General features: G+C 54.5%; 1 protein-coding gene across 1 annotated transcript; it reads left to right on the forward strand.

The window, feature by feature from the left end:
* Nucleotides 1-16,702: 16,702 nt before the first annotated feature.
* Nucleotides 16,703-17,659, forward strand: LOC122198580 (keratin-associated protein 10-6-like). Its single transcript, XM_042903282.1, has one exon. The coding sequence runs from the start codon at nt 16,703-16,705 to the stop codon at nt 17,657-17,659; it is 957 nt and encodes a 318-aa protein (XP_042759216.1).
* Nucleotides 17,660-17,894: the final 235 nt, after the last annotated feature.

The following is a 17,894-nucleotide window of genomic DNA, read 5'->3' on the forward strand; positions in this document are numbered from 1 at the left end:
TCTCTGCTCACACAGGATGTAAGCAACAGATTACACCCCTCGGCGGCGATATCAGTGGGGCATGTGAGAGGATTTCAGGCAATACAGAGATGAAAACCCCTAATGCGAGTGTGTGCCAGGTTCTCTGGTTTTCTCTTCACACCCTCCTGGCTTGTGCTGTCCTAGCAGCAGGCTCCCCACACCCTCCCACCCTGGGTGCCAAGATTTTTGAATGTTGGTTCCTTGCAGAACCAGCCACAGCTGTTTTCCTTCCAGAGGTCCTTGCTCCGTTCACAGAACTCAGGAAATTGGCTTGGGAGTCTTTCCCTGTGTTTAGTTCGAGAAAGAAAACTTGGGGGTGGAGTGTGGTTTCTTGTTGTTTTAGCAGGGGTCACCGGGGGCCAAGGTAGAATCCCTGTGTGTTGGGTGCTGGGTCCTAGGTCCTGGTCTGGGGCGAGTGCTTCCGCAGAGTGCCCTGCTGGCTGAGCACAGTCACGTGCCTCTGTGCTTGGCAGGTTATTTGGTTTCTAAATAGCGATGAGTCATGGTTTGTATGTGGCGCTCAGTCGGTCACAGTAACGAAGCACCACAGACCGTGGCTTAAACAACAGATTCGTTCTCTCACCGTTTGGAGGCTGGGGGTCTGAGATCAAGGATCGGCAGGGTTGATTCTTCCTGAGGCCACGAGGGAGAACCTGTCCCGTGCTTTCCCAGCTTCTGGTGTTCGCTGGCAATCTGGGCGTTCCTCGGCTTGTAGAAGCATCTCCCGATTTCTGCCTGCATCTGCACACGGCACCCTCCCTGGGTGCCTGTCTGCATCCACATTCGCTCATTTTACAAGGATACCAGGTCGTATTGGATTAGGATCCCTCTCCCCCAATGACCTCAATGTATCTTGATCCTCTACGAAGACCGCCTTTCCAACTAAGGTCACATCTGCGGGTACCGGAAGTTAGGGCTTCAGCACCCTCCTGGGGACACATTTCCACCCAGAGCGAGCAGCTGCGTTGAAGCAGATCCAGAGCCAGAACCTGGGAGGAAAGAAAATGTCGAGCAGGTCTCCTTTCTCGGGGACTCCAGGCTGCAGCAAGTGAAGGACGGGGTGCAGGTAGCACGTGGCATGACAGGGCAGCAGCACACACACATCTGCTTGTCCAGGCGTGGCTGAGCTCATGGGACAATTTTTGGTTTTGTGCAGTTGGCAGAATACTTGTAAAAAGAGGACGGAAGATTTACGGATGCCCCTCGCCCAGCTTCCTCTAGTAACATCTCACATACCCATAGATCGATGACGAATCTTAGAAGTCAACGCTGGCACGTTACTAGTCACTAGAGGACAGACCCACTTCCCACAAATGTCCCCTCTCTGGTCCGGGACCCCACGCTGCATTTGTAAGGTCTCCCTAGTCTTGTAGGGAAGACTCAGTCTGAGAGTTTCTTGGTCTTTCCTTATCCTTTCTGTCTTGACAGTTTTGAAGAACCCTGACCAGGTGTCTTGTAGAAATTTAGGGTCGTCTGAGGTTTTGTCACAACTAGACCAAGGTTATTATATTTGGGGAAAGAATCCCACAGTAAAACAAGGGCACATGATGTTAATGTGTCTTGTCACAGGGGATATGGTTATATTTCCCTTTGTAATTGATAAATATTTGTGGTGGGGGAGGTTCTATGAAACTTTGCAGATATCGCGTTTGTCCAATGATTTTAGCATCCCTCTGGGGACTGTGCCTGCAACAAGGTCCCTGTGGTATTCTGATGGTGAGTTTCCACTTCCCCATCCCACCTCCACTTATTAACTGAAATCCTTCTATAAGGAGGAGTTGCCCCTTCTCCTCCACTTATTTACATGTTTTTATTTATTTCAATGTGACTTAGAGAGTATTTGTTGTATTATTTGAGTTATAATCCAGTACTATCATTATTTATTTTGTTGTCCGAATTGTCCCAGCTTTGACCATTGGGACCTCCTTCGTTTGGCTCTTGTACCTTTCAGCACACCTGCAGCTTTCCAACATCTCAACTCTGGTCCCAGCTCATCTCGAATTCTCCCCATCCCCTCCCTACAATCCACCCCTTCTCCAAGGAGTCCTGCTTCTTTCAGCGGCTGATGGCATTTAGAAGCCAAGATCCAGAGCTAGATGGGCTCGTTGATGCTGGGCTCCAGTGGGCCAAGCGAGGAGGTGTGGGTGTGCACGCCAGCACATCCCTGGTCTTGGGGGGAGGCGTTCAATATTCATGCCAGTTGGACCGTGGTCGTGGTGGTTTTGTCTAGATTAGCTTTCCCAGGCTATAAAGCCCCCTCTTATCACTGAGAGATTTTTATCATGAATGGATGTTGGGTTTCATGGAATGCTTTTCATGTACCTGTTGAGATGACTGCATCATTTTCTTTTTTTAGTCTCTTAATACAGTGAATTACATTAATTGGTTATTAATGCTTTTTATTTTGATATTTACAGGAAATCGCAAAGCCAGCACAGAGAGGTTCTGTGTACTCACGTTAATTGATTTTTGAATCTTGAGCCAGTCTTGAATTCCTAGGTAAACCTCACTTGGTTGTGACGATTGTCCTTTTTATATGTTGCTGGATTTGGTGTGCTAACATTTTATCCGGGATTTTCATGTCTGCTGTGATGAGGATATAGGTCTGTAGTTTTCTTTTATTGCCAGGTCTTCAATTTTGACAGTGCTGCCCTCGCGAAAGGAGTTGGCAAGGGTTCATCCTCTTCTACTTTCTAGAAATCTTTCTAGAAAAGATTGTGTAGAGTCAGTGTTTGGTCTTCTTTAAATATCTGGGAGAATTTCCTAAGAAACTGGAGTTTTCTTTAGCAGATACAGGACTTTCTGGTCATCTATCTTCTTTAATGAGTTTCAGGAATTTGTGCCTACTCAGGAATTGGTCCATTTCACACAGGGTTTGAATATATAAGCATAACGTTGTTTGTGGAGGTCCCTCCTTAACCTTTTAATTTGTGGAAAATGGTTGGTAATATCCCTCTTTTGCTCCCGATATTGGTAAGTTATTTCTTCTTGTTTTTTCCCCCTTGTCAGTCTGGCTGGAAGCTTATCAATTTTATTCATCTTCTCAAAGAAGCAGCTTTGATTTCAATTGATTTCCTCTATTTGTCTTGTTTTCACTTCCTCTGAGTTACATTACGTACAATTACATTAACTTGTCCTTCTGCATTCAAGTTTCTTAAATCCAAGTTAGTTGGTCGGTCTGATACCCGTCTTCTCGTCTAATGGAGCACTTAGTTCTATAAACTTCCTTCTCCTCTAGCCGCACACTACCAGTCCTCCCTGTGCCAATAGCCGTGATGTGTCAGCCCTTTCCGGCTCCGATTCCAGAATCCCTGGGCCCAGTGCACACGTTTGAAGGCTAATAGAATCAAGGAGGAGTCGCACACAACGGGATTGGAAGGCGGGTGAAGCTCCAGGTGCTGAGCGGTTTGGACTTTCCACATCCTGCAGCCTGGGGCCCCTGCAGCCGGATTCATCCTCTCATCCTGTTCTCACTTGCCAGAAGGACGTGAGATAAGGGAACACGGGAAGCTGGCTCGATCGCAGAGATAATCTCGCCTGGCGGGGGAGAGCAGTGTTTTGATTACAAAGGTCCCCGGGGGGCAGGGACTGCCCCTTCATGTTCGCCTCTCCCACCTCTCAGCTCCTGGCAGAGGAGATTAGAGGTGGCATCTTGGATCAATAGGGACAAGTTCTGTGGGTGGGGCCCTGCGGGCAGCTGAGCATCCTGTCTCGGGAAGAGCCCAGATCAAACCCGCTTGTCCCCATGCCAGCCTTGCGGTCTGTGTGATACGTGACCCGTGTTTCGCCTCCTGAATGTCCACGTGTCCACTGAGGCCGGGCAGTTGCTATACCTAATGGACAACACTGGAGAAAGGAGGGAAAAGAAGGTTCCGGGTTGGGGCTGGCAAGTGTGGGTCCAGCAGGTGGACTCGTTCCAGCTGTGTGTGTATTTTTCTGTGTCAGCTGATTAAGGCACCCCTGGGTACCCTATTGCCGATTTATGCAAAGCGGATGTAACACCACGCTGTGTACTTGCCACATGGATCTTACTCGGCTCCTGCTTAGCCAGCCCTGGGAGCCTGTCTTCCTGCAGGCAGCTACATCCTCCCACAGACTCATGTAGGAAGTTAACAGCTGACCTGAAACGTGGCCCAGCACAGGGCTGACTGCCTCGTGAGGGACAGGCAGTCCGTTTCCAGATCAGTCACTGTGAGGCTGTCCATTTCTGGGGAGCGACTTCTACCTGCCAGACAGTATTTCCAATCCCTCCTACAGCCCTGCAAGAAAGGGGGATACCATTCCCTGTTACTAATGAGGAGACTGAGCCTCTGAAAGGCCAACGACAGAGGCTCTGGGACACACAGGTCTCAGGAGAGCTGGACGCAAAGGCCCCAGTCCCTGCTGTACCGTCTGCTTGACCCTTTGGGCAATGTGCACACTGAGTACCCTTGAACCCAAGGAGTTAAAGCAGACTTTGGCGGGAGACTGAAGCGGGTGAACATGGATGGAAAAGTGTCGATGTGTGTAGAGGGCTTAGCTCTGGCCGGCCACGGGCACTCTGTTATGCCTTTTCGAGGTTATTCTTGGTGTCATTGCTATTTTGGCACCTCCCTGAAAGCGCAGTGGTCTAACTGCCACACTGCTTTTGCCTTCGCCGGTTTTGGATGTGTCCGTGCTGCAGCCCCAGAGAGTCTCAGGGTCCCGCTCAAAGCCCAGTGTGTCGACCTCTTCCGTATCCCTTGGCTTCCTTTAAAACAAGTTAAGAAAAGCAGGTTTGAACACACAAAAGGGACATGAGTTATTTTCCTATTCCCGCTCCGTCTTTACATTGTTTTCTTATTTCCTTTTTTAACCAGTATAATAGGAGAAAAGTGGTCTTTTATTATTTTTGCATTTTTTTGCATATTTTGCATTTTATTATTATTGCATTAATCTGACTCCTTATTGACTTGAGTGTTTCGTCATATGTGAGCCCTTTGGGTTTCTTCTTTTTTAGGTTGCCTACCTTTGTTTTTGTTGTTGTTGTTGGGGTTTTTTTTGGTGAAGATTGTTCCTAGGTTTTCCTTGTTGGTTTTCAGGGGCTTCCTGTTCCTTCTGTACCTTTCTTGGTATGACAGACACCTTTCTTGTTCCGTGCTGGGACTATTGGCTCTGCCCGTGGTGTGCTGTCTTTCCTGAGCAGAAGTTCTTGTTTTGACATGAGCAAATGCACCGGCTTCTTTCTAATGGCTCGTGTTTATTGAGCTTGTTTGGGGAATCATCCGTACCCCAAAGTCACAGAGACAGCCACCAATCCTCCAACGTGGAGCGTTCTCGGTCCACCCTCCTGGGAGGAGGAGGGAGGGACGTCCTGGGAGGGACGACTACATGCCCTGTTCAGGGAGGAGTTCAGCCTGGTTTTCTCCCCACAGACACCCAGCCTTGCCACCACCCTCTCTTGAATGCCCTTCCCTCCACGCTGATCCACACGGACTGCTGACCCATGGGCACTTGAATTCTCCATCTCTTGTCCGCACGGGTCCACCTGCCTCTTCTTAGGCCCAAACTGGCCTGATTTGTGATGATGGCTATACAATCTTACTGTCCCACAGAGCAACACTTATAATACCACAACCTAAATTCCTGGAAATAAACTTCTGGGCTCTGGGCACACAATTTAAATCAATGAAATCCCCAGAGTAAGGGGGACTTTCTTGGCCATCGAGTTCTGCCTCCTTTCCCGCCGCAGTGGGGGAGCCCCCCTTCTTGGAGGCCATCTAGAGTGTCAGGGTCCAGCTGGCTGAGGAGCTGTGGCCCACACCTGCACTGCCAGCCGACGCAGGTGGCCTCTCCCGAATAACCTGGGTCTTGACGGGCTCCAGTACAGAAAGCCCAGCCAGGAAAGAGTTCTGGAGCGTGAAGAGCCTGGCTCCGGGCCAGAAATCCTATGCGTGACCTGTCAGCCCAGCGGCAGTCAATCACGAAGGCTTCACCGGGCGGGCGGCAGGAGAAAGCCCCGCCACACACCGGGATTGGGACACAGCCAGGGCACTGCCATCCTGGGGAAACTGCAGCAGGGACCCAGGCCCGCCAGCCATGCTCCGATGTACATGTGCATTTCTAGCCCTGGGGCTGCCATCAGAGGCCTCCTCGAGGGATGCCTGGAAGCCACTCCCCCCCCACCCCCCCAGACTCAGTACCCGGTGCTTCATGCCCAACCCTCCCTCCCGCTCCTCCCCACTCCAGGACTCCTCCAACCACGGGAGGCTTTCATCCTGGGCTCCTGGGCATGACCCCCACCACATGCCTTTCCCGGGGGGGGGGGGGGGGGGGGGGGGGGGGGGGGCGCAGTCCATGCTTCCTCTGGTTTTCGCCTCTTGCTCAGACCACTGCAGTGAGTGATTAACAGCCTTCACTGCTTCCTCCGCTTTGCCTTGCTGCTGTTACCGGCTCACCCACCCAGCGGCTCAGCTGGGTCCCTGACGGGGGACGCCCCCACCTTCCCATCTTACAGATGAGAAAACCGAGGCTCTGAGTTAGTTGTGGGACGGCTCTTAAGATCTAGAGGCTCGTTTAGGACCTACCTGTGGCCGGTTTTGAGTTCATGTATTCGTGGCTACCACTGCTAAATTGTAAGTACCCTGAGGACAAGTACCCCTGAAGCTGCGCTTTCAAGAAGCCTCTGTAGAGTAAAGGAAGACCCCCTAAATGAGAAGAAGCAGGGGCTGTTCCTTCCAAGCTGGCTGTGACAGGGGGCCCCCCCACCAGCACCGGGTTTGGCAGACTCCGAGCCGGGGAGGGAGGGAAGTCATAGGGGTAGAAGAGAGGCTCTGGGCAGCCCGGAGACCGTGGGGTGGGGAAGCTGCAGGCAGCCAAGGCGAAGCCCGGCCTCCGACGTGAGCTGTTAGGGGTTGGGGGAGGGGGTCAGTCGTCGGCCAAGTCCCGGCTCCTTTGGGCCGACGGCTTCGGGGCCGGCTGCTGTGGAGGCCGGGAGTCGGGGTCCCGTGGCCATGGGCACGTAGCGTGGTCACGGTCGGCACGCGGCAGGGTCAAGGTCAGCACGTGACGTGGTCGCGGCCAGCACGCGTACGCAGCCTCCGGGCAGAGGAGGGCGCTGCGGTGCGTGCGTGTCCCGCTGGTTAGAACTAACTTGCAGAGCGTCTCCGTGTGCGTCTGAGGGTCCTGCGGTGGCTCTGCCTCTTGTAGACTCGGTCACCCCTCCTCCCTGCCTGCAGCGGGAACACCTCCAGGGAGGCAGGAACTCCCCGCCCGCGCGTGCAGACGGCACGCGGGGCGGGGGTGGAGACCCGGAGGCCGCGGACCGAGCGTGTGTGGCGGCGGAGCCTGCGCGTCTGCATGGCAGTGGGGGGAGGGGGCCCAGGAAGAGCCTCTTTAGCCAAACAACGGAGGGAGGGAGGGGCTCGCGGGGGGATCAGCCAGATTCGGGGCTCCCCGTGCTGCTGACGCACCCCGATTGCCTGTGTCCGGGGCGCAGCCGGGCCGAGGCCCGTCCTGGGTGCTGGCGGCCTGCCTGGTGGCAGACGCGCGTGTCCTGAACGAGGGGCCAGAGCCTGGTGGGGCCTCGGCCTAAACCGTCCGGCCGGGCCGTGCGCCCAGCGTCTCTCGGCGTTTTGGGGGGTGAATGTGGGGCACAGTGTTTCCTTAGAGCCTCACACCCCCCAGGGGCCCCACCCCGACACAACCCCAGAGGACTTGGAGTCTGACCCTGGTGCCCCTCCTGCCCCAGGCCTCGTCAGGGTTAGGTCCCGGAGCCCAGGCTCGCCCCCACCCCTGAGATGCCAGTGTCCTCCCTACAGTCGGTCTGGGACCCTGCCCCCCCGCCAAAGCTACCTCAGGGATAACCCCTGCCCTTGGCGTGCAGACCCTTGAGGGACACAGACCCTTCTCCAGGAGGGAGTTCTAGCGCCGCTCTTTCCAAGAAGCCCATGGTCTCCCGGCTCTCCACGTGCCATTTGTAACACGGAAACAATAGTGACAATGCTGATATACCCGCCCCTCCTCACAGCGCCCCCCCAGAGTCAGCCGTGGTTGTCCTCCTGACCCAGTTCAGGCCCCTCTCGCGCCCCACTGGCCCCCACGCGCCGTGCACACGCTTCCTCCTGACCAGCGACCGGCAGGGATCTGACGGTGAAACCCATGGGGGGGTGGGGGGCGTGGAGGGGGTGGAGGGGGCAGGTGTGATCTGGGTCGTGCTCCATGCTCCTGGGCAGCGTGGGCAGGTCCATGGTCCCCACTGCAATGGCTGCTCCGGGCTCCCCTCCTGTGAGCCCCGGGGGCACAGCCCTGCTCGGTGTCTTGCTGGGGGCATTAGGGAGCCGGAGTATCCATACTGGGTGCCCATCGTTCTGCCCCCTCCGCCTGGCCCCCAAGTCCTGATGGCACTCAGTGGTGCAACCCAGCAGCACTTGGGACCCGTCTTCCCCGACTCCGGACCACAGGCCCGCGGCTCGCTGTCTTGTCATTTCTTCTTTGCACCCGGTGCCTGTCCTCTGAACTCCTGTTTCAGACTTTCCTTCTTACGTCCCTCTGATCCGAGGGGGGGAAATGTGCCCTGTCCTCACGGGTCCTGGTCCCAGGCCACCTGGCTGCTCAGCCCTGCAGGGGGTGGCCTCTGACGGGGCTGCTGGCCGAGGGCGGGGGCAGGGTTTGCGAGCTCAGCCTGCCCTGTCCTCAGAAGGGGGTCCAACGAGGGAACAGCAAAGCCCCTCTCAGATGCATCAGTCGCCACCCACCGTTCTCGCTGGTGCTGCCTCCAGACTCTGCTTCTCACAGAAATGGGGAGTCGTGATCATGTCGTCCCCCAACAGGCTGGAAGTGACCCCAGACCCCCACCCCCCCCTGAGCCACAGCCCTTGCTTCAAGGAGGATCACTGGTTCAACCCTTAAGGGAGGGTGTCCCTGGGTTTTCTGGATTATTCTGTGGGCTGCCCGAGAACTGTAGGTATACGTCTGCCCCAGCTGCTGGGGTTTGGTCCGGTGTGACTGCGGTGGGTGGCCATGTGACTCAGGAGAGGGAGTGATGTTCCCCAGCCTCGCTGGGAAGGAGCTCTCCACTCTGACTGGTCACCCGGTGTCCTCACCCACATTCAGAGAGCAGACAGAGGGCTGGGTGCCCTTCCTCTGCACCCTGATCAAGGCCTTCGAGGTTTTTCCAGGCACAGGGAATCGGTCACGTCCTCTGTGCGACACCAGCCTGGGCCAGGTGTGCATGAGGTGGACGTAGCCCACAGGGGCGCCTGGAAGCTGGCAACCGTCCCCAAATATTAGCCATCTGTCCCTGCCAGTGGGGACTGGGCTCGGAACCCATATAACAGGAAAGGTGTGCCGAGCGCCCGTGAAGACAGAGCCAGCCAGAGGGGCGGCAGTCACCGCTGAAGTTTTCTGGGTTTTGTTGGTGACGGCGACCCTGCTCTGAAGAGCTGTTCCCCTGGTAAACCAGAGGACCGGTCAGTGACGGCCGAATGTCCATCTACTTGGAGCCAGCCACGAGCCCAAAGTGGCGCTGTGTGCTCACGGGAGGCGGTCTGGGTTCCTGGGTCCCAGCACCTGCTACAAACTACTCTTGCCGCTGTTTCTCTGCCCACGCCCTCACCATGAGCGGCGGACACAGCCTGTGTCCCTCGAGGCTCTCAGCCTGTGGCGGCAGGCACAACCCATGTTCAAGACCCTCTGCAGGGTACCCCGCTTTCCCTGCCCAGTTCACATCAGTGTGGCAGACATTTATCCAGCAACGACGATAGGCCAGGGGCCGGCCCCGCACTTCTGGGGAAATGGAGGTACCACAGTGTCCGTCCTGGACAGGCCTTGCACTTGGGAGAGGACACAGGTCACTATGTCCCAGACCAATGCAGGCGGGTGTATGCCGTGGGCCTCGCCAGGCTGCGACGGCACAGAAAGCCCTTCAAGACCCCGGTCATGGGACCTCCTGTCCCAGGGAGGCTTCTCCATCCTGGAAGGGCACTGAATCAAGAGACCATGGCTCCTGTAGGGACGGAGGGAGGGACACCTGTGACAGACCACACTGGACCTCAGGTCAGCCTCCACTGTCATTGCCGCTGACCTCGCGTGGCCGGGTCGGGAAGGGTCCCGGGCGGCAGCCACGGGCTCTACTCCAAGCCGGCACCTCCCTTCTGGAGGCCGGGCCCTGTGAGTTGGTCCAGAAACAGCCTCTCTGGGCACAGGTGCCCCCCTCCGGGCTCCCCGTTTTCCTTTCCCATCATCTGGCCTCGGCTGAGGCGGGCCAGCCCCTCAGCTGTGTTTCTGACGACCTTGAGCTGTAGGACGGAGGCTCTCCGGGAGCACGTCTGCCCCTCTGCAGGCTGTGTGAGGAGCAGTGCCCGTCCCACGGCGGCCCTACCTGCCACAGCACGTGGGGACACGAGTCACGGAGCCCCGCTGAGGCCACAGGAAATGCCATGCTCCACGTTCCAGGGTCCCTGAACTCCTGGAGCCCAGCCCCCGAGGGGACTCATCCGTCCTCTGTCCCCTGGCTCGCCCAGCACAGGGCTCGGCCCTCAACTGGGAAACAGTGGCAGCACGGGATGTGCTCTGGGGTTTGGCGGAGGGGGGAGGGGTCGCCGCAGACTCAACTGCCGTCTTAACCCTCGGGGCCTCGGTCTCCCCACTGGTTCCAGGGGAAACTCGTAGGGGCCCCATGAGGGTTCAGAGCCTGCCGCGCCAGGCACCCCGTAAGCACCCGCATAACCCACGTGTGGTTTCCCTGACACAGACCTGCGCCCCCTGGACATCCTGGCAGAGGCCCTCCCTCCAAATGGCGCTGCGGGCGGAATCAGGGTGACACAGGCGAATGGCGTGCGAGGACTCCAGCTCTCGGCCGCCGCCCCCCACGCCATGAGCTTCCCCGCATCGAGGATTTTCTTCCAATGCGACCTCTTCCCTGAAGAATTTTCGATCGTCATAACCTTGAAAGTTCCCAATCTTCCCCCTAAGGTCAGTGATGCTTTTTACTCATGTTCCTTTGTGATGTCCTCACTGCCCCCGCGTACAGCGGGCACGGCCGCCCCAGACTGTGGCCAGGCTCCAGCCAGAGGCTCCTACGGTATCTGTAGGGTCAAGAGTGGCCGGACTCGGTAGGTAGTGAGATCCCCGTCACAGTGTGTGTGCAAGCAGATCCTGAGGCACCTTTTGCTGGGAATTCGTACCGGTAATTCCTGCAGTGGTAATTTTTCTGGTGGGCTGAACCGTCGAAGGCTAGGGATGATGCTTAGAGTTTTTACTTTGCCGTCTCTTCACGGGAAATGTAGACAATAAAACGCTAAGAAGAGGCCCTTTTGGACGTGGTTACCTGCGATCTGCGGTTTCATCCACCCAGATCCAGCTAATATTCCCATCCCCCCACCAGGCCGGAAGCCCCCCAAGGTGAGGCCCCCAGGGGCCCGTTGCTGCTTCCCCGTGGGGCCCAGGACAGTGCACTTCATAGGTGTGTGACCAGGTCAGAGTCCTCAGTTAGGAAAGGAGGGCCCTTCCGCCCCCGGTCACGGTCCTTGCTGGCTTGCGCTGTGGAAGGCGACACTCCCCGATGCGTCAGTGACGTCTGCTCACGAAAGCCCCTCTCTTTCCTGCTGTCAAGCCTGCCGAGTTTTCTACTCCATTCGCTGCATCTTCCCCTTTCTATAATTTCTGTTTTCTTCTGCTTTACATAAATTCCACTTCTCGGCGTAAAGCCTCTGTCTTGTCAGCTACTGTCCTGAACACGACTCCAATAGTTGGACGCGAGGACTCTACTCTGGACGACTCTGACGTGTGTACCGCCCACGGGCTGGCTGTGCTGTCCGCTTCATCTCTTACTTTCTGCTGTGCTCAGTGATTATTTCTTCGGGTAAAACTTGTGTTGCAGAAACGTCTTTTATCCTAGTGCTTCTACGTGGGGGATTAAACACAGCATGTGGTGAACACGTCCTATCACCGAGGTAGCGCTACCCAGGGGACTCAAATTACGTCACTCCGGGAAGCAGCTTTTATACAAGTGGCTTTCTTTATGTTGTATTTAAAGTTTATTTATGTATTTTGAGAGAGGGAGGGAGGGAGCAGGGAGGGGCAGGGAGAGACAGGGAGAGAGAGAATCCCAAGCAGGCTCCGCAGCAGGGCTAGAACCCACAAACCCGTGCGATTGTGACCCGAACACGGGTCGAAATCAAGAGTCGGACACTTAAGCGACTGAGCCACCCAGGCGCCCCAGGTCTTCTCATCCTTAAACGGGGGTGTTTTCCCAAGGATTCATATTTTCTTTAATGCAACAAAATGATGTTCTACAGCCTCTAGACTACCGGTCTGACAGTCATTTTGTTCCTAAGGATCTGTTCATCTAACGTATATAATTTCTTGGCACACAGTTGTTCATAGCATTTCTTTATAATCCTCTTTGTTTCTGTAAAGGCTGACAGCACTGTTCTCTCATTTCTGATTCTCACCATTTGAGTCTTCTCTCTCTCGGTCTCTCCGTCTGTCTCTCTCTCCTTGATCAATGTAGCTGAAGGATTGTCAATTTTTTTTTATCTTTTCAAAGAACCAGTTTTATTGGCTTTATTGACGTTTCTGTATTATTTTTCCATTCTCTATTTAACTTATTTATCGTCTGATCTTTATCATTTCCTTCCTTCTGCTTGTCTGCCATGTCTGAAAGTGGAATATAGCAACTTACAGCTGTAAATCTCTAAGAAGCTGCATCCTGTAAGTTCTAGTATTTCGATCTTCACTTTCATTCATTTAAAAGTATTTTTTTAATTTTTAAAAATTTAAAAATTTATTTTTGAAAAAGAGAGTGAGAGATCACAAGCAGGGAGGGGGAGAGAAAGAGGGAGACACGGAATCCGAAGCAGGCTCCAGGCTCTGAGCTATTAGCACAGAGCCCGATGCAGGGCTCGAACCCACAAACCACGAGATCATGACCTGAACTGAAGTCGGACGCTCAACCTTCTGAGCCACCCAGGTGCCCCTAAAAGTATTTTATGATTTCCCTTTTGAATTCTTCTTTGACCTTTTGGTTATTTAGGAGTGTGTTGTTTAGTGTCCACATATTTATGAATTCCCCCAATTTCTTTTCTGTTACTAATTTCTAATTTCATTCCCCTGTGGTCAGAGAACATACTTTGCATTTTTGTATCCATTTTAACGTACTGGCGTTTGTTTATGGCCTAGCCTATGCTCTGTCCTATTGGATGTGCCATGTGGATTACTGAAGGACGTACATCTGCTGTTGTTGGTTGGGGTGTCCTACAGATGTCCATTAGGTCTTGCTAGTTTATAGTACTCTTCATGTCCTTGGTGATCTTCTCTCCAGTTGTTCTTTCCATTGTTGAAATTGGGATATTGAGGTCTTCAACTAATGTTATTGAATGGTCTATTTTTTTCCTTTATGTGTGTCAGCTTTTGCTTTGTCTATTTTGGTACTCAGTTATTATTTGCATATATGTTTATAATTGTTACATGGTCCTCATGGATTGACTTTTTTATCATTATAAAATATCCCTCTTTGTCTCTAGTAACAATTTTTGTTTTAAAGTCTACTTTATCTGATGTTAGTAAATATTAATATTTTCTTGTGGCTGGTGTTCGCATATGTTTTTCCTATCCTTTTACTTCCAGTCTAGCTGTATCTTTGACTCTAAAGTGTGTCTCCTATAATGAGTATATAGTTGAATCTCAATTTTATCCAGTCTAACAATCTTCCCCTTGATTGTATTATTTAATTCATTCACAATTGATGTTATTATTGATCCTCGTTATTCATGGATTTGGCATTTGCAACTTCAGCTACTCACTAAAATTGATCTGTAATCTCAAAGTCAATACTGACAGTGCTTTCACAGTGTTTCATGGACGTGCATTGAGCAGCAAAACATTGGGTGTCCCCACACACAGGTTCCCAGTGGAGGTCAAACAGGTGTCTTGTGCTGTCTATTTAGTGCCACATTTTCCATGATCCTGTGCTTCTTTTGGTGATGTCACTGCTTGACATGGCCTCATTGTGCAAGAAGGCTGCGGTGTGCCTCATGGAGAAAATACATGTGTTAAATAAGCTTCCTTCGGGTGTGAGTTATGTTGCAATTGGAGGTGAGTTCAGAGAATCAGCAATGAATGCTAGATATTCACTGTGAAATAATAATGTATGTTGAGATATATAATATGATATATATATAGAATATGTGTATGATAAAATATATGTGTTTCTGTCCCTGGTTCTTGCTAATATTTGGTCTTTGACCCCAGTTCCTGACACAGAGCTCCTAAATGCCTTGGGACTTCCTGGGTGGTAGGAATGATTTCTGTTCTAATGAGGTGACTGACTCTGGGTTAGCTTCAGGATGGGGGCTACTCACCAGAATGACCAAGCTTTGGTTAGAAGCTTCATGCTGTAGGCTCCATTCCCATCCTCAGGAAAGGGGAGAGTGGCTAGAAACTTAGTTAATGACAGATCGTGCCTGCATGAGGAAGCCTCCGTAGAAACCCCAACGTGCAGAATTCTGAGAACTTCCAGTCTGGTGAATGTGTCCATGTGCCGAGGAGGGTGGCGCACCCCAACTCCACAGGGAGAGAAGCTCCTGTACTCGCCGCCCCCCCCCCGCCACAGGCCTCGCCTTGCGCATCCCTCCATGCGGCTGTTTATCTGTATCCTTTAAAATAACCTTTGTAACAAATCAGCAATAGAGCTCATCTATTTCCCTAGCAAAGTAATAAACCCGAGGGGGAGGTCACAGGAACCTCCGTTCTGTAGCCAAGTCAGGCAGACGTTGTGGGTAGCTGGGCACCTACTACCGGTGGCTGGCCTCTGAAGTGGGGGCAGTCTCGTGGCCCGCACCCTTAACCTGGGGTCTGCGCTAGCACTGGGGAGTGTCGGAATGGAACTTAATCATGGGGCACCCACGCAGCTGGCGTCAGGAGCGTTATGTGCGGGTGAAGGGAGACGCTGTGTTTTTTCCTGGACACACATGAAACGGCGTTCTGTATTGATCGGTTGATGAAAATGAGACCAGGGGCTCACAGGAACCTGACTCTAGTCCCCCAGGAGCCAAGCGTCAACATTTGCTAATCCAGCGTGAGCGGCGATTTTCCATCACGTGACCGCCGCCCGCGGGGAGAACCAGCCGCAGCTGGAGGGAGCACCTGCTACCACCCCGTTCCACTCCCTCTGCGTCTCGCGTCGCCCGCCTGCGTTCCTCTCGTCCTCCGTTGGCACGTTCCTGTGCACTTAGTGAATGTTTTCTCAGGCGGCTTTTTTATTTAATGATTTTTCACTTAAAAAAAAAGTTTCTCCTAGTGTTTGCTCTCTAGGGCTTACGCGTGTTTATTTTACCTTAGCCGAATTAGCTTCTGATTTATACCAGCTCCACTCCCGTGACATAAAAACATTCTCCTTTTCATACAGGACGCTGTCCCTTCTTGTCCCTTTCGTATGGGATGCTGTCCCTTCTTGTCCCCTTTCGTGGTCTTGCTGTTAACACACACTCCATCGGTCCATGTAAAAAAACCCAATAATGTATTGTTGTAATTATTGCCTAATGCTTTTTATGACTTTGAAGAAGCTGCGAGAAGAAAGGAAAACAAGGGTGAGATGTAAGGCTTTTGCTCTCCTGGCCTTTTCATCATTTCTGGTTCTCTTCCCATTTTCCCGTGGATCCACGTTGCCATCGGCACCCTCGCCGCGACGTGTGTGTCTGCGGGTCTTTTGTGCGTAACTTATTTGAGTGCGTCGAGCCTCCTGGATGTGTAGATTAAAGTTTTTCAATAGATTCGGTAAGTTTTAAGCCACTATTTCTTTGAGATAATAACATTTGTCCACTGAGGGCTGACTGGCAGAGCCCCCAGTCCCATCCATCAGGGGTCAGTGAGGCTTTAAACCCTGAAGCCCCCTGGGCCCCCACAAGCCCCCGCCGGAGGCCTGCAGCTTAGAGTACCATGGCCGAGTGTCCGCGAGGACGTGAGGGGCCACGTGGGGTGTTATGTGCTCACCAGGTCTCAGGTGTGGAAGCAAGCATGGGGCATGAGGCGGTGAAGCAGACACATCGCCCCTGACGGTCATTCGTACGGTGCTAGCCCACGCCTGTGACCCTGGCCCCTTCTGTGAGCCAGTCTCTGCCCCCAGGACTCTTTGCCCTCACACCTGCCCCAGGACTCCCTCCCGGGAGAGCGAGTCCAATCTATGCCCACTGCAAACAGCGGCATCACCCCACACGGTGCATCCTGCCCCGTGGCCAGGCCGGCCAAGCATCGCCAGACCTGTCCTCAGCTGGGCCTCCCTCCCTTGGCTCAGAGCCCAGATTCCAGGACTGCCCCCCTCCTCGTCCCTGCTCTTGGAGACAAGGTCTGTTTACACGGGCAGTCCCCCACGAGATGGAGCCCGGGCTGTTGCTTCCAGAAAATCTCCTGATTGCTACGGTCTCCGCAAAAGCATCAAAGCATCTCTACTGTCTCTCCTCCGGGATGAACACAGGTCAGGATGGCCTGAGGTCCACTCAAGAGCCTCACAAGCCAGCGGCTCTCGGACTGGGAAGCAGCATAGTGAGCACTCAGCAGAGCACCAAACACCAACAAGGAAGGGGAGCTTCACTCAGCCTGCTGCTGGGACAACACACAGCCGGGAGGTATAAAAGCCGACAGACAGCCGGAGCTCCTCACACACTCACACACACACACACCCACACCCACACACACTCCCTCCGGCAGCCCCACCGCCCCCGCCATGGCCGCGTCCACCCTGTCCGTCTGCTCCAGCGACCTGAGCTATGGCAGCCGCGTCTGCCTGCCCGGGGCCTCGGACTCCTGCCCCGACTCCCCCTGGCAGGTGGACGACTGCCCAGAGAGCTGCTGCGAGCCCCCGTGCTGCGCCCCGGCCCCCTGCCTGACCCTCCTGTGCGGCCCCTCCTCCCCATGCCGGGGAGACTGCTGCACCCCTGCGTGCTGCAAGCCTGTCTGCTGCACCCCTGTGTGCTGTAAGCCCGTGTGCTGCACCCCTGTGTGCTGCAAGCCCGTGTGCTGCACCCCTGTCTGCTGCGAGGACTCCCCCTGCACAACCTCTTCATGCTGCCAGCTGTCCTGCGGCCCCTCCTCCCCCTGCCAGGGAGACTGCTGCACCCCTGCGTGCTGCAAGCCCGTCTGCTGCACCCCTGTGTGCTGCAAGCCCGTGTGCTGCACCCCTGTGTGCTGCAAGCCCGTCTGCTGCACCCCTGTCTGCTGTGAGGACTCCCCCTGCACAACCTCTTCATGCTGCCAGCCATCCTGCTGCACCTCCTCCCCCTGCCAGGAAGACTGCTGCAAGCCCGTCTGCTGCACCCCTGTGTGCTGCAAGCCCGTCTGCTGCACCCCTGTCTGCTGTGAAGACTCCCCCTGCACAACCTCTTCATGCTGCCAGCTGTCCTGCGGCCCCTCCTCCCCCTGCCAGGGAGACTGCTGCACCCCTGCATGCTGCAAGCCCGTCTGCTGCACCCCTGTCTGCTGCAAGCCCGTCTGCTGCACCCCTGTGTGCTGCAAGCCCGTGTGCTGCACCCCTGTCTGCTGCGAGGACTCCCCCTGCTCAGCCCCCTCCTGCTGCCAGCCCAGCCCCTGCTGCAGACCCTCGTCCTGCGTGTCCCTGCTCTGCCACCCCGTGTGCCCCCGCCCTGCCTGCTGCGTGCTCGCCTCGGGCCAGTCCTGCTGCTGATGGGCACGTCCCCCCACTGCTACTGGGACTCCCACCCAAAGTATTCGGAGCCTCGAGCCCAGTCTGGGGTCTCCTTCTGCCCCCAGGTGCCCACCGCAGCAGACAAGGCTGAGCCCTCACTGTTGGGCTGGTTCCCTGGGGCAGCTCCAGCTTCCCGAGGGCCCTGTGTGTCACCCGGTGTCTTCCTCTCTATCATAGCTGGATTGAGGTCACTTTGTCCTGTCCTACGTGAACG

This window comes from Panthera leo, chromosome C2 (genome assembly GCF_018350215.1).
Source record: "Panthera leo isolate Ple1 chromosome C2, P.leo_Ple1_pat1.1, whole genome shotgun sequence".
NCBI lineage: Eukaryota > Metazoa > Chordata > Mammalia > Carnivora > Felidae > Panthera > Panthera leo.

Excerpts from the sequence above, each read along its gene's own strand:
- LOC122198580 (XM_042903282.1), top strand. The coding sequence starts at position 16,703 with ATGGCCGCGTCCACCCTGTCCGTCTGCTCCAGCGACCTGAGCTATGGC.